Source organism: Pseudophryne corroboree, chromosome 3 (genome assembly GCF_028390025.1).
Source record: "Pseudophryne corroboree isolate aPseCor3 chromosome 3, aPseCor3.hap2, whole genome shotgun sequence".
Classification (NCBI taxonomy): Eukaryota; Metazoa; Chordata; class Amphibia; order Anura; family Myobatrachidae; genus Pseudophryne; species Pseudophryne corroboree.
In genome coordinates, this window is record NC_086446.1 from 479548551 (window position 1) to 479572108 (window position 23558).

Genomic DNA, 23558 nt, shown 5'->3' on the forward strand with positions numbered 1-23558 from the left:
TTGCGCAGATCAGTGGATGCGGCGACGGTCCTAGTGCCCCCTAAGCCACAGCATAATTGACACATTGCGGCTGTTTGGAGGAGGGGCCGATGTTGGAGTGCAAAAGACGCAGCTGCTGTGTGAACCGAGTCCACCTGTAAATGAGCCCCTAAAACCACGAGTGAGAGGCCATTTAAATCCCATGTTCCCATTCAGACGAGGCGATACATTTTAGGATTACGTCACAGTGTGTTTCTACATTCACAATAAGCTTGAATAGAAATCAATCATACGCTAATCACCACTGATCTCAGCTACCAGACACTAGTAATAAATGAATCACAGATAAAAGAATTACATTTATTAAACTCTCCTCCCAAGTAGAGAGGGGCCTGTGATAAGAAAAGTAGCATGAATGGCCTTTCTGTAATTTTTCATCCTTTCTTGACCCCTTTCACCTGTGGAAGCGTTTCCTTTATGGCGGTGCCGTAACTAGACATTTTAGCGCTGTGTGCAAGAAACGTCATTGGCGGCCCCCCTTAACGTAAACCGGCGGCAGTGCGCGCCATAGGCGCGCGCAAAAAATATAGGGCCGTGGCTTCTCGGGAAAGGGGTGTGGCCACAAAATAATACCAATTCATACAATGGTGCACAGAAGTCTCCATTATTCAAATTACGCCGCACAGTAGCGCCACTACACCAGGTAGTGCCCCTTTTTACACATTACGGCAGACAGCGTCCCCTTTTTACACATTACAGCAGACAGCGTCCCCTTTTTTACACATTACGACAGACAGCGTCCCTTTTTTTTTTTACACATTACGGCAGACAGCGTCCCCTTTTTTACACATTACGGCAGACAGCGTCCCCTTTTTTTACACATTACGGCAGACAGCGTCCATTTTTTTACACATTACGGCAGACAGCGTCCCCTTTTTTTTTACACATTACGGCAGACAGCGTCCCCTTTTTTACACATTACGGCAGACAGCGCCCCCTTTTTACACGTTATGGCAGGCAGAGTCCCCCTTTTACACATTACGGCAGGCAGAGTCCCCCTTTTACACATTACGGCAGGCATAGTCCCCCTTTTACACGTTACAGCAGGATAGGTCCCCCTTTTACACATTATGGAAGGCAGAGTCCCCCTTTAACACAGTACGATAGGCAGATTCCCCCTTACACCCCCCCACCACCACCCTTAGAGAGTAGTGTAGTGTAGTGAAGTGTACTGTTGTGTAATATAGTGTACTGTAGTGAAGTGTAGTGTAATATACTGTAGTGTAGTGTAGTGCCTGTGTAGGCACTTATGTGATGTGTACGCTCTTCCAGCGCTGTTACCGGCTCCTCACAGAGTACACTTCACAGGCAGAACTCAGCCGCAGTGCTGGAGGACCTCAGCAGCGGCGGCGGCTTCAGCGGGACACAGGTGCGCGGGCGGCGGCTTCAGCGGGCGGATGGCAGCGGCTTGGCTGCGAGAGGAGGCGGATGGATGGAGGACGGACATTGCAGCTTCACCCGTTGCAGCACTATAAGCTCCGGCTTGGCTGGGGGAGGAGGCGGAGATCATAGCGGCTCTGTGTTGGCGGGGGGCGGGCATTACTCGCGGCTTCATGAGCTGTACTGCTAGCTCCGGCTTTGGGGCAGGGGGAGGCTGAGCTGACAGTTACTTATCACCTGAGAGTAGATTGCGAGGCACATACCTAGTTACGGCACTGCCTTATGGGCACTCATTATGTCAATCCCAGCGCCAGATCATCCACTATGAAACGTACGCTCTTGCCTAGGGCCAGGCTCGGACTGGCCCATGGGGTACAGGGGAAACCACCGGTAGGCCCCACTGCCTGGGGGGCCCTCCTCCTCTAGGGATCAGGTTCCACACTGTGCACTTGAATTATATATTATACATGTTACCTTATACTGCACAGGATTATGATGTATTCTCTAGAGTACATTGCTGTCATTAATCTGGCACATTATCATGCATGCACTAGCATTAATTACTATAGAAATTATCAAGGAGTCCAGACCAGGTACTCTATAATGGTTAGCCAAACCTCTGTGGTGGCTGGCCACACCCCCTCTGGAGGCTGGCCACACCTCTAATCATGGGCCCCTACCACTGCATGAGCCCTTCATGCTCCAGTCCGACACTGCCTAGGGCCCATCTACCCTGTTGTGGTACCGAAGCTGAACTAATGCAAATTTGCAATAGAGCATTTCATTCTTGTGGACAGCACGGATAATAGTAACCCCATCCCAGACAATTACTTACATGTGCTCCAATTTCTACTGCATTCCATTGTACAAGCAGGCAGTGGGAGCACAGACAGAGGTCCCAGATGTGCAGCAAGAATGAGGAGACAGGCTGGATCATGTTAACTGGATATTGCTACCACAACACTTTCATTTTGAAGTTCATAATTATTAGTCACCATTATTTTGGGGGGCTTTTAGGCATATTGTAGAATTGTCAATTCATAATTACAATATGTCAAATTAAAGATTTCCTCAAGGGTGTCTTCTGAACAGTCTTTGATAAGTATACAGTCACTAACCGTTTTACTGCACAATGATAACTGCAGCTCTATGCCCTACTTATAATTAAACCAAAAGAATGTAAGTAGCAAACAAAACATAAAACCATTTCTAAGGTATACTCCCATGGGCTTGCACCTTCAGAATTTGTTTAATTATTTATTTACATACATTGCCAGGAATACACTGAGTGCCACTTCCTTCTTGAAGTATATATTGGAAACATCATATGCAATAGTGACCTGGTTACAGGCAGAAGACAAACACTAAACCTACGTGTCCCAAAAGATTACTTCACTATAACTGTTGAAAGGTCCCACGTGCTGCACTGGAGGTTTATGGCGCCTGAGAGGTCCCTGGCTGCTACGTATGAAAATTCAAAGAAAAGTCTGTGGAAAGTTCACAACAGCGACTGAACATCTGTACTGTAAAGGGCAGTCACACCGAGCTACACTGGCAGTTCCCCATTTTCCAGAAGAAAAAAAAAATAAGAATTTACTTACCGATAATTCTATTTCTCGGAGTCCGTAGTGGATGCTGGGGTTCCTGAAAGGACCATGGGGAATAGCGGCTCCGCAGGAGACAGGGCACAAAAAAGTAAAGCTTTACTAGGTCAGGTGGTGTGCACTGGCTCCTCCCCCCACGACCCCCCCCCAGACTCCAGTTAGGTACTGTGCCCGGACGAGCATACACAATAAGGGAGGCATTTTGAATCCCGGGTAAGACTCATACCAGCCACACCAATCACACCGTACAACTTGTGATCTAAACCCAGTTAACAGTATGACAACAGAAAGGGCCTCTTAAAGATGGCTCCTTAACAATAACCCGAATTAGTTAACAATAACTATGTACAAGTATTGCAGATAATCCGCACTTGGGATGGGCGCCCAGCATCCACTACGGACTCCGAGAAATAGAATTATCGGTAAGTAAATTCTTATTTTCTCTATCGTCCTAAGTGGATGCTGGGGTTCCTGAAAGGACCATGGGGATTATACCAAAGCTCCCAAACGGGCGGGAGAGTGCGGATGACTCTGCAGCACCGAATGAGAGAACTCCAGGTCCTCCTTTGCCAGGGTATCAAATTTGTAAAATTTTACAAACGTGTTCTTCCCCGACCACGTAGCTGCTCGGCAGAGTTGTAATGCCGAGACCCCTCGGGCAGCCGCCCAAGATGAGCCCACCTTCCTTGTGGAGTGGGCTTTTACAGTTTTAGGCTGTGGCAGGCCTGCCACAGAATGTGCAAGTTGAATTGTGTTACAAATCCAACGAGCAATCGACTGCTTAGAAGCAGGTGCGCCCAACTTGTTGGGTGCATACAATATAAACAGCGAGTCAGATTTTCTGACTCCAGCCGTCCTTGCAATGTATATTTTTAAGGCTCTGACAACGTCCAACAACTTGGAGTCCTCCAAGTCGCTAGTGGCCGCAGGCACCACAATAGGTTGGTTCAGATGAAATGCTGATACCACTTTAGGGAGAAAATGCGGACGAGTCCGCAGTTCTGCCCTATCCGAATGGAAGATTAGATAAGGACTTTTATAAGATAAAGCCGCCAATTCAGATACTCTCCTGGCAGAGGCCAGGGCTAGTAACATAGTCACTTTCAATGTGAGATATTTCAAATCCACCTTTTTCAATGGTTCAAACCAATGGGATTTGAGGAAATCTAAAACTACATTTAGATCCCACGGTGCCACCGGAGGCACCACAGGAGGCTGTATATGCAGTACTCCCTTGACAAAAGTCTGGACCTCAGGGACAGAGGCCAATTCTTTTTGGAAGAATATTGACAGGGCCGAAATTTGAACCTTAATGGATCCCAATTTGAGACCCATAGATAATCCTGATTGCAGGAAATGTAGGAAACGACCCAGTTGGAATTCCTCCGTCGGAACCCTCCGATCCTCGCACCACGCTACATATTTTCGCCAAATGCGGTGATAATGTTTCACGGTGACTTCCTTCCGTGCCTTAATCAAGGTAGGAATGACTTCTTCTGGAATGCCTTTCCCTTTTAGGATCTGGCGTTCAACCGCCATGCCGTCAAACGCAGCCGCGGTAAGTCTTGAAAAAGACAGGGACCCTGCTGTAGCAGGTCCCTTCTCAGAGGTAGAGGCCACGGTTCGTCCGTGAGCATCTCTTGAAGTTCCGGATACCAAGTCCTTCTCGGCCAATCCGGAACCACTAGTATTGTTCTTACTCTTCTTTGCCGTATGATCTTCAATACCTTTGGTATGAGCGGCAGAGGAGGAAACACATACACTGACTGGTACACCCAAGGAGTTACCAGTGCGTCCACAGCTATTGCCTGTGGATCTCTTGACCTGGCGCAATATTTGTCCAGTTTCTTGTTGAGGCGAGACGCCATCATGTCTACAATTGGTCTTTCCCAACGGTCTATTAACATGTTGAAGACTTCTGGATGTAGACCCCACTCTCCCGGATGAAGATCGTGTCTGCTGAGGAAGTCTGCTTCCCAGTTGTCCACGCCCGGGATGAACACTGCTGACAGTGCTATCACGTGATTCTCCGCCCAGCGAAGAATCTTGGCAGCTTCTGCCATTGCACTCCTGCTTCTTGTGCCGCCCTGCCTGTTTACATGGGCGACCGCCGTGATGTTGTCCGACTGAATCAACACCGGCTTTCCTTGCAGGAGAAGTTCCGCCTGGCTTAGAGCATTGTAGATTGCTCTTAGTTCCAGAATGTTTATGTGAAGAGACTTTTCCAGACTCGTCCATACTCCCTGGAAGTTTCTTCCTTGTGTGACTGCTCCCCAGCCTCTCAGGCTGGCGTCCGTGGTCACCAGGATCCAATCCTGAATGCCGAATCTGCGGCCTTCTAATAGGTGAGCCTTCTGCAACCACCACAGAAGTGACACCCTTGTCTTTGGTGACAGGGTTATTCGCAGGTGCATCTGCAGATGCGACCCTGACCATTTGTCCAACAGATCCCTTTGGAATATTCTTGCATGGAATCTGCCGAATGGAATTGCTTCGTAAGAAGCCACCATTTTTCCCAGGACTCTTGTGCATTGATGTACTGACACTTTTCCTGGTTTTAGGAGGTTCCTGACCAGATCGGATAACTCCTTGGCTTTTTCCTCTGGAAGGAAAACCTTTTTCTGAACCGTGTCCAGAATCATTCCTAGGAACAGCAGACGAGTTGTCGGGATTAAATGGGATTTTGGAATATTCAGAATCCACCCGTGTTGTCTTAGCACCTCTTGAGATAGTGCTAAAGCTGTCTCCAGCTGTTCTCTGGACCTTGCCCTTATTAGGAGATCGTCCAAGTATGGGATAACTAATACGCCTTTTCTTCGAAGAAGAATCATCATCTCGGCCATTACCTTGGTAAAGACCCGAGGCGCCGTGGACAATCCGAACGGCAGCGTCTGAAACTGATAGTGACAGTTTTGAACAATGAACCTGAGGTACCCCTGGTGTGCGGGGTAAATCGGAACGTGTAGATACGCATCCTTGATGTCCAAGGATACCATAAAGTCCCCTTCTTCCAGGTTCGCTATCACTGCTCTGAGTGACTCCATCTTGAACTTGAACTTTTTTATGTAGAGGTTCAAGGACTTCAGATTTAGAATAGGCCTTACCGAGCCATCCGGCTTCGGTACCACAAAGAGTGGAATAATACCCCTTTCCTTGTTGTAATAGGGGTACTTTGACTATCACCTGCTGAGCGTACAGCTTGTGAATGGCTTCCAACACCCTCTCCCTTTCGGAAGAGACGGTTGGTAAGGCAGACTTCAGGAAACGATGAGGAGGATCCGTCTCTAATTCCAACCTGTACCCCTGAGATATTATCTGCAGGATCCAGGGGTCTACCTGCGAGTGAGCCCACTGCGCGCTGTAATTTTTGAGACGGCCCCCCACTGTCCCCGAGTCCGCTTGAGAGGCCCCAGCGTCATGCTGAGGTTTTTGCAGGAGCCGGGGAGGGCTTCTGTTCCTGGGAAGGAGCTGCCTGTTGGTGTCTCTTCCCTCTTCCTCTGCCTCGTGGCAGGTACGACAAGCCCTTTGCTCTCTTATTTTTGTAGGAGCGAAAAGGCTGCGGTTGAAAGGTCGGTGCCTTTCTCTGTTGGGGAGTGACTTGAGGTAAAAAAGTGGATTTCCCGGCAGTAGCCGTGGCCACCAAGTCTGATAGACCAACTCCAAATAACTCCTCCCCTTTATACGGCAAAACCTCCATGTGACGTTTTGAATCCGCATCGCCTGTCCACTGTCGTGTCCATAAGGCTCTTCTGGCTGAAATGGACATAGCACTCACCCGAGATGCCAGTGTGCAAATATCCCTCTGTGCATCACGCATATAGATAAATGCATCCTTTATTTGTTCTAACGACAGTAAAACATTGTCCCTATCTAGGGTATCAATATTTTCAATCAGGGATTCTGACCAAACTACTCCAGCACTGCACATCCAGGCAGTTGCTATAGCTGGTCGTAGTATAACACCTGCATGTGTGTATATATTCTTTTGAATAACTTCCATCTTTCTATCTGATGGATCCTTAAGTGCGGCCGTCTCAGGAGAGGGTAACGCCACTTGTTTGGATAAGCGTGTGAGCGCCTTGTCCACCTTAGGGGGTGTTTCCCAGCGCGCCCTAACCTCTGGCGGGAAAGGGTATAATGCCAATAACTTTTTTGAAATTATCAACTTTTTATCAGGAGCAACCCACGCTTCATCACACACGTCATTTAATTCTTCTGATTCAGGAAAAACTGTTTGTAGTTTTTTCACACCATACATAATACCCTGTTTTACGGTATCTGTAGTATCAGCTAAATGTAACGTCTCCTTCATTGCCAAAATCATATAACGTGTGGCCCTACTGGAAAATACGTTTGAATTTCTACCGTCGTCACTGGAATCAGTGCCCGTGTCTGGGTCTGTGTCGACCGACTGAGGCAAAGGGCGTTTTACAGCCCCTGACGGTGTTTGAGGCGCCTGGACAGGCATTAATTGATTGTCCGGCCGCCTCATGTCCTCAACTGACTGTTTAAGGGAAGATAAACCATCACGTAATTCCACAAATAAAGGCATCCATTCTGGTGTCGACCCCCTGGGGGGTGACATCTGCATATTTGGCAATTGCTCCGCCTCCACACCAATATCGTCCTCATACATGTCGACACCACGTACCGACACACACCGCAAACTCACAGGGAATGCTCTAATGAAGACAGGACCCACTAGCCCTTTTGGGGAGACAGAGGGAGAGTCTGCCAGCACACACCACAAAGCGCTATATATACAAGGGATATCCTTATATTAAGTGCTCCCTTATAGCTGCTTTAATATATATATATATATATAGCCATTAATGTGCCCCCCCTCTCTGTTTTACCCTGTTTCTGTAGTGCAGTGCAGGGGAGAGACCTGGGAGCCGTTCTGACCAGCGGAGCTGTGACAGAAAATGGCGCCGTGTGCTGAGGAGATAGGCCCCGCCCCTTTTTCGGCGGGTTCTTCTCCCGCTATTTTTCCAGTCAGGCAGGGGTTAAATATCTCCATATAGCCCCTATGGGCTATATGTGAGGTATTTTTAGCCTTGTATAAGGTTTATATTTGCCTCTCAGAGCGCCCCCCCCCAGCGCTCTGCACCCTCAGTGACTGCCCAGTGAAGTGTGCTGAGAGGAAAATGGCGCACAGCTGCAGTGCTGTGCGCTACCTTATGAAGACTGAGGAGTCTTCAGCCGCCGGTTTCCGGACCTCTTCACGCTTCAGCATCTGCAAGGGGGTCGGCGGCGCGGCTCCGGGACCGGACTCCACGGCTGGGCCTGTGTTCGATCCCTCTGGAGCTAATGGTGTCCAGTAGCCAAGCAGCAAATCCACTCTGCATGCAGGTGAGTTTACTACTTTCCCCCTAAGTCCCACGTTGCAGTGATCCTGTTGCCAGCAGGACTCACTGTAAAGAAAAAAAAACCTAAACTAAACTTTCTCTAAGCAGCTCTTTAGGAGAGCCACCTAGATTGCACCCTTCTCGTTCGGGCACAAAATCTAACTGGAGTCTGGGGGGGGGTCGTGGGGGGAGGAGCCAGTGCACACCACCTGACCTAGTAAAGCTTTACTTTTTTGTGCCCTGTCTCCTGCGGAGCCGCTATTCCCCATGGTCCTTTCAGGAACCCCAGCATCCACTTAGGACGATAGAGAAATGCTCATTACAGAAACACCTCAATCATAAATGTATCAAATTTGTCAGAACAGCAGATAAAGGTCCGGATTCTGAGCTAGGAGTAAAGAAAAGAAAAGAAAAAATGTTGCAATGCAAGGGGTGCAAATACATTTTTTTTATTTTTTATTTTTTTTTGCATGCTGGGTAAATACTGGCTGATTTTACACAAAGTACACAAATCAGACTTGCCAACTCTTCCTAATTGCACCTTACCTCCTTTACGTAGTGGTTTCATACTTGGAAAAACCACAGAAACCAAAGATACATATATTTAAATGGGATCATCAGCCATTTCCTTGCTTTGATTAGAAGGCACAATGATCCCTAAGGGGGGAATTCAATTAGCCACTTTAATTTAATGTGGGTGAAAAAGGAAGGTAGCCTTGAGCTTTAACGCCCGGGGCTATTCAATTACAGACCCTTTTTCTCACCAGTGAAATTAATCTGTTTTCGGGGTGCCCAAAAACAGGCTATTTCTCAGGGATTTCTATTTGGGTCTTTTCAGATGCAAAAAGAGATCCACATTAGGTGCAGCCTGTAAGCTAACTTCTGGGACTACTTGAATAGCCCTGGGGGATCAATCAGTCCACAGTAAATTACTGCCGTTAATTGAATTCCCCTCTATGGCTACATGCATTTTCAAATAAGGTTCCTTATGGCCAATATATGTGCCAAACTATGTAACTGCTTTGGGGCTCATTTACATTAATATGCAAGTCAATTTTATGACACACCTCTCAGGCGGAGCAGTATACATCCACTTTAATGCTGCACTCATAGGTACTGCTTTCACAATCTCCCTGAAATGCTTTACCAAAAGCAGGCAAGTATGCCACAAATAGTGGACAGCTTTATGTTACACTGCAATGTAGATCGGAGTCTGGACACGTTCCTCCCAGATCTAACTCTCTGCACATGTTACACCTGCCCCACCTGCAGTGCAGCATGGCCTTGCCAAGTGCACAGTTAACTTGCTCCTGTTTGCTTTACTCCCACCTCAGAATCAGGCCCATTGTCTTTTATTCCTAAAGAACAAAAAAGTGACTAAAAATACTTTTAGCACCAGAATGGTACATGGGTCATAGCTGGATACAAACAGCAGCTTCTCGCTAACATATGGATAAATTATGAGCTCAGAGGAGGGTGAGGGGGAACACAAAGCGACATAACAGCAAAATCCTTATGAAAATAGAGTGATTTCATTCTCTCCATGCCCACTTACAGTCAGCAGAAAGTCAATAAAGAAAATACTTAATCAGAAATCAGTGGGGATATTGAATACGTGACACTGGATGTATCACACAACAAATAAATACTTATGGAACCCTTACTGGGTCACGTTAGACAGCAGCCTTTACATATTCGCCAGACATACTTATCACATAAGTGGGTTAAAACAAATATAATTAAATGAACAGAATTTTTTTTAATCATCTTACCTTGACACTGAAAGCCTTGTTTGCCAAAACCCCTGAAAAAAAACATGAGACACTTAGTTTAACAAGTATTTTATGAAACAGTTCATTCACCAAACATCACACGACCACTACACTGTAGAAACCAAGCTTGGCCCTGCACTCTCCTCAATCTACACCAGAGCTCACAGTATCTCGGAGAGCAGTGGTTTCCCCAGGAGAGGATTCTGGTGGAGGTAGGATATTCCCAGGAAAGTACACGAATAGATGCACGTCATTTTATGGAGCATGATTACCAAAATGAGAAAGAAGGGTGTATTCAACAACTGTCGAAAGCTCCGTCTTGTCAGAAAGACGGCAGCTTCCGACAGAAATAGGTCGGAAGGGGTTCTGACCTATTCCATAGGGGCTGATTTTTTACGACAAGTCAGGATATCCCAACTTGTGGGAAAACACGTGGATCAGCGGAATAGCCGCTGTTCCGCATGCTTCTGACGGAAATGGGGCCAAATCCGACAGGTTGTGACCTCCTTTCCGACAAACTCAATCCGACTTGAAAACAAGTCGGATTGAAGTGAGAAGACGAGCGGTGCTGCGGGCAACTGGGGGAGCAGAGATCAGCGACTGGCAGGAGGAGCTGGCTGTGGGGGAACATGTCTGCGGCGGCGGGGGGAGGCGCTGCAGGGAGAGAGGTGCCAGGCCGTACACCCAGCCAGGCACCTCTCTCCCTGCAGCGCCTCCTCCCGCCGCAGACATGTCTCCCCACAACCAGCTCCTCCCGCCGGCCGCCGATCTCTGCTCCCCCCGCCGCCCAGCTTACCCCTGCTTCCGTCTCTAACACACCCGTCGACAATCCCCTTGCCGGCAGCCGACATCTGCATTCCTGGCCGCTGCTGTCGGCTCATCCGCAGCCACCGACAGCAGCGGCAGCACAGGACCCTGTGTACGGCCAAATTCGACAGTCGGATTTGGCAGTCCACTAAAGGGGTTGTCGGATCCATTCCAACAACTGCATGTCGAAATGGATCCGACTTTTATTGAATATACCCCAGGGTGTGGAAAATATGCGTTTTAGGAGTGTTCCTTTCTGTGTTGAGGGGCAAAGAACTATTTGAACTCTGCAAAAAAAATGCAGTTTTTATTGTCCTACAGTATACTTTAAGTGGGAGCAATTGGCAAAAAAGCACATTTCTAGGAGTACCTTTGTAATGTAGTACATAAAAGTGTAGCACATCTACACAAAGTCAGCACCGCCATTGCTCAATTTAATCTATAAATATGGATAAACCTAGCAGTGTGTTTGGAGAAAACCAGAAACATTACTAAAAGGGGTGCTTGTAAAGTAGTGAGTTGCGGACTTAAGCACAGTACATACACTGCTCTCATATTTCTGCTTTGTGAATGCATCACCCAAAAGTGGCGAGTAGGCTGAGTGGGTAATCCATGCACACACCAAGGCAAATGGCCTCTAATCAGTACTAGGTAAGTAACAATTTAGGAGCAGCAGCAGAAAGTAACATGTTTTACTTTTACATGTCAGATGAAAAAATTATCATTTTCATTATAATGACAGCAATACTATTATTTACTGCTTACTATCAGGGATGAAAATGTTTCCCACGCAATAGCATCTTAAACATCTGGTAGATTTTTATGTCCCAGATTCACAGAGAACAGTCAGTGAGCAGCTGGATACAGAGAGGCATTAGCACAGACAAAGTAATCAGCTGGCTCAGGGTATATGGCTTCACTGATTCATTAAAAAGCTGGGTAATATACTGTAGAGTGTTCATGCTAGCTATGTGTTACAAAATGTCTTGGTGGTATATTAGTCTTGTACCACTTCAAATACCTGTTATCCTCATCTTTGCTTGTGAAGGTCATGGACATGGGACCTGATACAGAAGGGCAGATGTACTAAGCCTTGGAGAGAGATAAATTACCAGACAACCAGCTCCTGACATTATTTCAATGACAGTTGCCTGTAACGTGGCAGTTGGGAGCGGATTGCCTTGTACTTTATCATCCCCACTTTACCACTCTCCAAGGCTCAATACTGCCCCCCACCAACTTCCTCCGAAAGGGAGTACTGCACTAGACTATGTAGTGTAACTTGCATGAGTATGCATGCCCAGAACAACGGGCACACGTAAATGCTCTACAGATTTGTGTGATGCTGCCACTTACGCCAGCCTGCGTCTGAAGGTTAGAGGTTGGAAAGGGCTGTTCCAATGTAGACCAAGTACAGTAAGAGCATGTTTATGTAATTGCAAACAAATGCAGACCAGGACACAAATGCATAACCATCTGAGAAAATCATTTTATTTATGGGTGGAAGGGGCAATAGTAATGATTGTGACCAGCATGTGACAACGGCTTGTTATTAGTTGTTTGCGAATACACTACAAAAACTATTTTTTTCATTGCTTGGCATATATTATGTTTTATTGTGTGTATTTTAGTAAATGTATGCTTTGTTTATATCTCGGACATGAAGCAGGGAGTTGTTTATTATGTAAAAAAAACTTTTATTGATTTCTTACAAAGATTGCATATTTTGTACATAAAACAAATGGTCATAAACATGGGTGTAAGTGTACATGTCGTGTGCTTCGTGCAAACCAGATGTATAGGCTACTGAAGCCGACCTGCACACATCTTACAATAGCTACAGCTGCACATACACAAGCATTTATATAGTTGTTAGTGAACGGAAATTGCGCCTGCACTTTGGGATGCAAGTGCACCAGTCCCATCATAGAGACAGATTCACAAGTCTTTCTAGTAGTGTAATAAAAAAATAAAATCTAAAAGTTGTTCTCTTGCACTATATGTAAATGAGAGATAGAAGGAGTGTAGATTGGCTTTGTTACATTCTAGTATAGTAAAATGAAACATTGCTCCTGATAGTGTACACTAGTGGCGAAGACTGAGCAATTGTCATGTACTTATCCTTCTCTTACTTAAACATCCTCGATAGTACCTAATCCCACGGCCTCGGCCACCCTGATACTTATGTCAGTGTCATCTGCTGAAGAGCTATGTTTATTTACCCTGTACTTGTCCTATATTGTCTTCAAGTCACTACTGTCCCGTTTTGAGTTTTCATTTATGTACTCTGTAATTGGGCGCTGTGGATCCCTTGTGGCGCAATATAAATAAAGGATAATAATAATAATAAATAATTGTGTCTTTACCAAACATCTACATAATAAAATTTAAAAATCCTAAATGAGTCAAAAAGTAGTTGGAATATCAGCTAGAACCTGAGGTCTGGCTGTAACATGCAGCAAGGGCACAAACATAGAATACAAAAAAAATAAAAAAAATATATATATATATATATATATATATATATATATATATATATATATATATATATTTATTTATTTATTTTTATTATTATTATTATTTTCTCTCTCAAACAAAACAGAAATCCAATATTGCTTGGATTGTGTGTGCACTGTAACTGTACAGAGTCCCCAGTCGGAAAGCCTGGGAGACAACATAAGAGTGAAATATCCGAGAGTGTTTCTATTTCCTAATGATGCAGGTAAGAGAGCCACACCAAATCACACACAACTTCTGACCAAGTGATTGTTACGCAAGAAACTCGCCATGTGGGACCAAGTCAGAAATTACAAACAACAGACTTCAGAACTGACAATTACCAAACACAACATTAGGTTTTAATATTACCAGTTTCTTTCCAATGTAAAAATGACAAAATACATACATAGCTACTAAAAAACATTTAGCCATTGTATACGTGACAGTGTATGAAATCCATCTCTAAAAGTGAGGTTTCCAAGTGTCAGTCTTTCAAAGAATGTTGTAATGAAAGCTACATTGTTATAGCTCACTCTTGGCAACCAAGCTATCACTCAGACTTCATCCGCACACAACAGTTTATATACCAGTAAATTTATGAAACATAAGATTTTTAAATACTCTCCAAAATCCCCCCCAAACTCACCTCCCTAAATAAATAGTAGTAATGTGCAAATAATATATATATCTCAGTACCAGAGATACAAGTTCCCAAAATGCCTGCTGGCACTTGGATGGTTAATGAAACATACGACTGCCAACTTCCTACAGGAACTAATCAAGCAGCAATAAAGTAGAAAATGTAAAACACACCCGCTGCTCGCTAGAACGCATGCTTTCACCGAGCACCCACCGCAAGCAGCATGCTTCTGTTCTACTTCAAAACAAAGCGCCTATTGCTGAGTAGAGCTCTTAACACAGAAACATGTATAACAGTACACAGGAGGTAACATCTGCTCAGAACACTGACCCGCCTGGATTAAGAGGGAATTTTCCTTATTAACCCCCTCTTTTACCAACAAAAACAACATCTCTATGACTCTGCTATGCAGACAGTCAGACCACAGCCAAACTGTTTAACAAGAAGGAGAAGAAAACCGAAAACCAAACAGTTCATTCCAGAGAAGAAATGATGTAACCCTAGCATTAACTGAGATTAACCTGTGCTTACAATTACAATGCTGCTTGCTTGGCAGTAGGGAGGAGATGAGAAATTATAAGTAAACCCCTAAATACTAGGAAAGCCTCACAGTTTTCTTCCGGTTTAGGAAGGTTCCTACAAGTGAGAAAAAGTTCCCTCTACTGCAGGCATTCCCAACCGCGGCCCTCAAGGCACACCAACAGTGCAGGTTTTAGTGATATCCAGGCTTCAGCACAGATGGTTAAATCAAAATAACTGAGGTACTAATTAAGTCACCTGTGTTCAAGCCTGGATTTCACTAAAACCAGGACTGTTAGTGTGCCTTGAGGACCGAGGTTGGGAAACACTGCTCTACTGGCTAGGTACATGGCAGACAGCATATGGTACACAGGTGATACGCCGACAAGGTACATACAGTACACAGGGGATGCGCTGACAAGGTACATACAGAACACAGGGGATGCGCAGACAAGGTACATACAGAACACAGGGGATGCGCAGACAAGGTACATACAGTACACAGGGGATGCGCTGACAAGGTACATACAGTACACAGGGGATGCGCTGACAAGGTACATACAGTACACAGGGGATGCGCTGACAAGGTACATACAGTACACAGGGGATGCGCTGACAAGGTACATACAGTACACAGGGGATGCGCTGACAAGGTACATACACTACACAGGGGATGCGCTGACAAGGTACATACACTACACAGGGGATGCGCTGACAAGGTACATACAGTACACAGGGGATGCGCTGACAAGGTACATACAGTACACAGGGGATGCGCTGACAAGGTACATACAGTACACAGGGGATGCGCTGACAAGGTACATACAGTACACAGGGGATGCGCTGACAAGGTACATACAGTACACAGGGGATGCGCTGACAAGGTACATACAGTACACAGGGGATGCGCTGACAAGGTACACACAGAACACAGGGGATGCGCTGACAAGGTACACACAGTACACAGGGGATGCGCTGACAAGGTACACACAGTACACAGGGGATGCGCTGACAAGGTACATACAGTACACAAGTGATGCGCTGACAAGGTACATACCAGGGCCGTCTTAACAGCAGTGTAGGCCCCTGGGCAAAGTAATGTACTGGGGCCCCTACCCATCCTCCAGCGGTAGGGGTGGTGGGTGCTATCAGCGGCAGCTTTGATGTCCTGTGGCCGGTATGCGGTGTTCTATCTTCCGCTCAGCATGTAGGACCTGGAGCAGTAATTTCTGCTAATTACTTCTTTACTGCACAGATGGTGGGAGATGGGGTGGCAGGGAGAACACTAAACTGTAGAAGGAGGCATTGGGATGAATGAAGGGGGCCCCGGTACATGACTTCCAGGGTGGTAAGGGGTGTTTAATATGCAGGGGAGGGGTGGATAGCGGAGTGGGCTTAATATTTATCATTTTCCGGTGGGAGGGCAGATTGCTTGACTTCAGATATCTCCAGTTCCTGGAAATAGATTTCTTAGCTTTCAATGGTATAACAAACTAGAGAGTCCCGCCTTTCAAGAGGTACTGGGGACCAGAGTTCAGGAGCCAGAACAATTCACCAACGAAAATATAGAACTGCATATCAGGCGTGTGGAGCTGGAGTAGGGACCAGCTGCTGGGAGGCCAATATCTCTAGTTTTTGGCATAGTAGAGACAAGCTGCCAGTGTCGACCGAAAGGGGAAAGTCCCAGCTTTTGGAGTATACCCTCAGAAAAACTCAGCCAGACAGAACCTGAGATACCTGGCTGGGAAGAGCTATTAACGGGCTGGGATGGGGACAATTGCTTTGAAGTCTGATATCTCTGGTTCCCCATGGGCGATTTTCATAAATCTAGTACCACTGGAAAAAGGGGACCCTCAGCTATCAATCTAGGGCCCTTACACTCCTGGGGCCTTTGGGCAACTACCTATTGAGCCCATACAAAAACACAGTCCTGGTACACACAGTACACAGGGGGATGCGCTGACAAGGTACACACAGTACACAGGGGGATGCGCTGACAAGTTACACACAGTACACAGGGGGATGCGCTGACAAGTTACACACAGTACACAGGGGGATGCGCTGACAAGTTACACACAGTACACAGGGGGATGCGCTGACAAGTTACACACAGTACACAGGGGGATGCGCTGACAAGTTACACACAGTACACAGGGGGATGCGCTGACAAGGTACACACAGTACACAGGGGATGCGCTGACAAGGTACACACAGTACACAGGGGATGCGCTGACAAGGTACATACAGTACACAGGGGATGAGCTGACAAGGTACATACAGTACACAGGTGATGCGCTGACAAGGTACATACAGTACACAGGGGATGCGCTGACAAGGTACATATAGAACACAGGGGATGCGCTGACAAGGTACACACAGTACACAGGGGGATGCGCTGACAAGGTACATATAGAACACAGGGGATGCGCTGACAAGGTACACACAGTACACAGGGGGATGCGCTGACAAGGTACACACAGTACACAGGGGATGCGCTGACAAGGTACACACATTACACAGGGGGATGCGCTGACAAGTTACACACAGTACACAGGGGGATGCGCTGACAAGTTACACACAGTACACAGGGGGATGCGCTGACAAGGTACACACAGTACACAGGGGATGCGCTGACAAGGTACACACAGTACACAGGGGGATGAGCTGACAAGGTACATACAGTACACAGGGGATGCGCTGACAAGGTACATACAGTACACAGGGGATGCGCTGACAAGGTACACACAGTACACAGGGGATGCGCTGACAAGGTACATACAGTACACAGGGGATGAGCTGACAAGGTACATACAGTACACAGGTGATGCGCTGACAAGGTACATACAGTACACAGGTGATGCGTTGACAAGGTACATACAGTACACAGGGGATGCGCTGACAAGGTACATATAGAACACAGGGGATGCGCTGACAAGGTACACACAGTACACAGGGGGATGCGCTGACAAGGTACATATAGAACACAGGGGATGCGCTGACAAGGTACACACAGTACACAGGGGATGCGCTGACAAGGTACATACAGTACACAGGGGATGCGCTGACAAGGTACATATAGAACACAGGGGATGCGCTGACAAGGTACATACAGTACACAGGGGATGCGCTGACAAGGTACACACAGTACACAGGGGATGCGCTGACAAGGTACATATAGAACACAGGGGATGCGCTGACAAGGTACACACAGTACACAGGGGGATGCGCTGACAAGGTACATATAGAACACAGGGGATGCGCTGACAAGGTACACACAGTACACAGGGGGATGCGCTGACAAGGTACATATAGAACACAGGGGATGCGCTGACAAGGTACATACAGTACACAGGGGATGCGCTGACAAGGTACACACAGTACACAGGGGATGCGCTGACAAGGTACACACAGTACACAGGGGATGCGCTGACAAGGTACACACACACACTACACAGGGGATGCGCTGACAAGGTACACACATTACACAGGGGATGCGCTGACAAGGTACACACAGTACACAGGGGATGAGCTGACAAGGTACATACAGTACACAGGGGATGCGCTGACAAGGTACATACGGTACACAGGGGATGCGCTGACAAGGTACATACAGTACACAGGGGATGCGCTGACAAGGTACATACAGTACACAGGGGATGCGCTGACAAGGTACACACAGTACACAGGGGATGCGCTGACAAGGTACACACAGTACACAGGGGATGCGCTGACAAGGTACATACAGTACACAGGGGATGCGCTGACAAGGTACATACAGTACACAGGGGATGCGCTGACAAGGTACACACAGTACACAGGGGATGAGCTGTCAAGGTACATACAGTACACAGGGGATGCGCTGACAAGGTACATACAGTACACAGGGGATGCGCTGACAAGGTAGCTGTGGTCTCATTCATTTGAAATCATGTTATCACATCCTTTCCCAGTCACCATTACCCATGAATATAGGCGCAAGCTCTTAGGGTGTGCATGAGCAACCCGAATAATTGTGCTATATCATTTTTTAGCTATATGGAAGGAGGGCAGTTTACCTGCATTTTTCAACGTTAGTAAAAGTGCATATCAGAAGCATATATTTCCATTGGCTTTGTGTTTGGTATGTATTTTTTACTAGCTTATAGGCTTTAGACTGCAACGAAACCTATGTAACCGGAACAAGCTGCATTTTGAAAAAGTCAACCACAACAGAATTAAAACATCAATGGTTATGGCAATATAATTATATCCAATATAGAATGTACATGTGCTACAGACATTACAAAACTGCATGTAAAACATATTTAAACCACGACAGTGGTTCTGTGGCCTTACAAAATGCCGCAATAATTGTTAATGACACAGTGCAAACAAGTGAATGAGTCACAGATAAAAAACATCCAACCTGCTAATCTTGCAATCAATATACTTACTATGTGGGCTAACATAAAACAAACACATACAACACAACATGAACACATGCAATTATAATGTCAGTGAAAAATTCAGAGTAAAACAAAAGGACAGCACTATTGTTGTTGTTATTATACTACAGACACCTAGTAAAGAATGGACCTCATTTAATCCCCAGGGAAATCCCATTTTAAACATTCACACGGATGACTTACAAACACAACACACACACTGAACAACAAGTGCATGTATATATAAGGGCTGGGGAAACACTTGCAACCACTGAGGGGTCACAAATCCCAGGTAATCTCAGACATAGAATCAAAGTGAAATAGAATCAGACTGTATAATGTACAGTACACCAACTTTCCAATGCAGAGCATATTATGTGCGGCACACCTGTATGCATAATATACACATATTGCTCTAAGGGTGTGTACACACGGTGAGATTCGGGCTATGCCCGATTCTCACTATGCGACAGGGGCCGGGTCGGCACATAGTCAGTATTGCAAGCACATAATGAGTGTGCTTGCGATACTGGCTATGTGCGATTTTGGCTAAGTGTCAATTTTGACTATCTCTTCTATAGAGATAGACTGTGCAGGCAAGTCAATTTTGACTATCTAGGCTTGCGATGCGACCGCGCATCGGCATCGAATCGGGATCGCAAGGTGACTGTCACCTTGCGATCTGCACTAATTTTTCTTCCGATTCTGACTATATAGTCAGAATCGGAAGAAAAAAATCTCACCGTGTGTACACACCCTAAGTCAGCGATGGCTAACCTTGACACTCCAGCTGTTGTTGAACTACACATCCCAGCATGCCCTGCATCAGTTTTAGCATGGCCAAATAGCAAAACTGTAGCATGGCATGCTGGGATGTGTAGTTCAACAACAGCTGGAGTGTCAAGGTTAGCCATCACTGCTCTAAGTGGTCAGACCCTGGCTGACAGCAGTGGAGACATGTTTATGGGCGTTACATACTTTGAGAAGACAAAACTGCAGAAAATGAGTAGATGTTGAATTCATGTTATGGATGTACAATGCTTATGGTGTGCAATCACATTCATGCTGCATGTATCATGGAATATAGTAGAGGAAAAACAGGTGGCTGTTACTGTCACCAAGCACTCAGCATTGCACATTCTTTACTGTCAGTGTAGTATATATGTATGTAACATATGGTATGTAATATGAAGATGCCAGATGAAGTTGTGCAGTTGGAACAGCATGTTACATGTATTATATTATGACATGCTGGTTGTTACAGTGTGTGACAAATTAGTATATATAGTACATGTACACATGTAACATGAAATTGCTACAGAGGGAACAAAAACAATTCACATTGAAGTTGCAAGAAGTTGGACAACATAAGAAGTTTGTGCATTGGAAGAAGATGATGTACAGTATATCAGTGGTTCCCAGACTCGGTCCTCAAGGAACCCCCAACAGGTGATCTCACAGAATCACAGCTCCACCTCTGTATCTTTTATAATGTGTCAGTGAGTAATGCCTACACCTGTACACCTGCTAGGTGACCTGGACAACATGCACCGATGGGTGACCTCGAGGAACAAGTGTGGGAACTACTGATATATATGATACATGTAGCATGTGAACTATACAAGATTAAAGGGCCCTACACACTCAGCGCCATATGCAATGTGGACAATGATCGATCTCGTCCAAATTGACTTGCGCTGAAAAACGGTGGAAAACCAACGATGAACGACTGTGGGTCCGCGCATCGTTCATCGTCGGTACCTCCACACTAAACGATATGAACGAAATATCGTTCATTTCTGAACGTTAGCGTTCAAATCGCCCTGCAGCATCTCTGAGTGTGTAGGGCGCTTTAGTTGGTACAATGAGAGCCAAAAATGCATGTCTGTTACATGTAGTACAATGTATGACATAAAACAGATCAAGTGAGAAAAAACACATGCATGATCCATGTAACACGACACAACAGATATTGGTGAAGTGGAAACAGAAGATTTATATATGTTTTAAGACAGACGCTAAATGAAGTTGGTAGATGGTGAAAACATGCGTATAGTAGTAACTAGCATGTAGTGCAGCACATAGCAAATGAAGTGTAATAATAAACAGTCTTTGTAGGTTACATGCGACACACAGTAGAGCACATACCAGATAAACATGTGTTTCATGTTCCATAACAGAACCAGGGTAAGTTGGTACAATGGGAACGGAACATAAATGTATGTTACATGATACTTGTGACATACCAGATGAAATCTCAGCAGTGGCAATGGATAGTGCTGGTATGTTACATGAAGCATATAGTATGGCACATATTAGATGAAATCATTGCAGTGGAAACAGAAGGTACATGAATGTTATATGAAGCATGTAGTATGACGCATACCTAAAAAAGCAATTGCAGTGGGAACAGAAATTGCATGCATATATTAGAACACATAAAACTTGAAGTCCATGCAGTGGGAGACAAAAAGTGCAAGCATGTTGCATGTAGTATGACACAAGCAATATTACATAATTGCACTGGGAGCAGAAGGTGTATGTTAGGATATATAAAGTATATACAGTAGTAAGACATATCAGATGAAGTTGGGGCAGGGGGAGAAGAAGGTACATGCACGTTATACTGTATTTATCATGTCATATGACACATACCAGATGACATTGATACAGTGGGTGCAGAAGGTGCATATATGTTACCTATAGCAAGTAGTATGACACATACCAGCTGAAGTCGGTGCAGAAGGTGCATGCATGGTACACATAGCATGTAGTATATCACACATACAGTAACAGATGAAGTCGGTGCAGTGGCAGCAGTAGATGCATGCATGGTACATATAGCATGTAGTATATCACACAAAAGGGCCCTACACACTTAAAGATTATCTGTCCAATCCGGATGATTGGAAAGAAATAGCAAATGATTGGAAAGAAATAGCAGATGAATGTGGTGCAGCGGCAGCAGTAGATGCATGCATGCATGCATGCATGGTAGATATAGCATGTAGTGTGACACATAACAGATTAAATCAGTGCAGTGGGAGCAGAAGGTGCATGCATGGTACATAAAGCATGTAGTATATCACACATACAGTACCAAATGAAGTCGATGCAGTGGGAGCAATAGATGCATGCATGGTAGGTACATACAGCATGTAGTATATGACACATATCAGATGAAGTCAGTGCAGTGGGAGCAGGAGGTGCATGCATGGTACATGTAGCATGTAGTATATGACACATACAGCAACAGATGAAGTCAGTTCAGTGGGAGCAGGAGGTGCATGCATGGTACATGTAGCATATGACACACACATACAGCAACAGATGAAGTCAGTGCAGTGGAGCAGTATATGCATGCATGGTAGGTATATATAGCATGTAGTGTGATACATACCAGATGAAGTCGGTGCAGTGGGAGCAGAAGGTAGGTTGTTTGAAGAACCGGGCGATGAATTTATGGTTCTTCACCTCATGGACGTTCTTCTGTCTCAGGGCGCCTTTCCGGGCGAAGCGGTTGACCACGTCCTGGGACGAGGTGGAGTCGTTGTGCTGGAAGACGTCGGCCATGTCCGGGCTGTGTGCTTGAACTGTGCTGCCTGGAGAGCTCTCACTGACAGCGGCGACTCCACCAGCTCCGCTCCGACCACACCGTCCCTCCTCCTGTCATACGTCACCGGGATCCCCCACCCAGCCTGAGCCGCCCCCTCACACACATCTACCTGGGAGAGACCTCTGCCGGCCAGGCCTGGTACTGCCGCACATCTACACAAAGGTAGAGGGACTGGGAGTGAAAGCGCCCTCTGCCGGCAGAGCCCGATATTGATACACATCAATAATACAGGCATCGACTGAGAGCAAGAGCGCTGCCTGCCGGGCTGAGCCCTGTACTGCTGCACATCTATACATACAGACAGCTGCTAGCTGCACGCGTTCATCTTGATGTGGTACCGTTATTACACACGTTGCCAGCTCAGCATTAATCACCTAATACAGTGGTTCCAATACTTTTTTGAATCACAGCGCCTTAGAGTATCAGAATTTTTTTCGCTGCAGCCGTAGGCCCAAAGTCTCATCGGTAAATTCAGAAAAAAATATTATATGCAGTAAATTGTATTTATAGGCAGGGCCAGTGCTAGGGTGTCCCCCCCCCTCTCCCCCTGCAAACTATAAATTGGCGCCCTCTCATATTTCACAAAGAAACAGCGTGTGTAAGGCATCACTTGCACACGGTGCCAGTGTCTGAGAGGCAGGTGGACCCAAGCAGCGTGGAGGGGGGAAAGGGTGAGGCACCTGTACCCGCACTGATTATCAGTGACCAGCAGGAGACTGGCAGGAGGAGACCTTTACAGAACCAGAAGTGTCTGCAGCTGCTGCAGCTAGTCTACTGCATACCTCCCAACTGTCCCGATTTTCGCGGGACAGTCCCGTTTTTTGGGGGCTGTTCCACCCGCGGGCCGCAGTGTCCCGCGGTGGGGGGGAGCAGTTGGGAGGCTCTGTCTCTCGCTGCCCTGCTTAGCAAA

The 23558-nt window shown here is 46.1% G+C and overlaps 1 protein-coding gene across 3 annotated transcripts in view; it reads right to left on the bottom strand.

Moving 5' to 3' along the window:
- The window catches only part of PRKCA (protein kinase C alpha), a 656418-nt gene extending 633515 nt beyond the window's left edge, over nucleotides 1–22903 (bottom strand). Inside the window, exons 1-2 of one of the 3 annotated variants that reach the window (XM_063960833.1) lie at nucleotides 22433–22903; nucleotides 10144–10175 (exon numbers count right to left, since the gene is read on the bottom strand). In XM_063960833.1, coding sequence (XP_063816903.1) covers nucleotides 10144–10175; nucleotides 22433–22605 — 205 coding nt within the window. In that variant the 5' untranslated portion in view covers nucleotides 22606–22903. Of the gene's footprint in view, nucleotides 1–10143; nucleotides 10176–21825; nucleotides 21841–22432 lie in introns of those variants that run through there. The other 2 variants (XM_063960834.1, XM_063960835.1) reach the window with 2 other exon arrangements.
- Nucleotides 22904–23558: the final 655 nt, after the last annotated feature.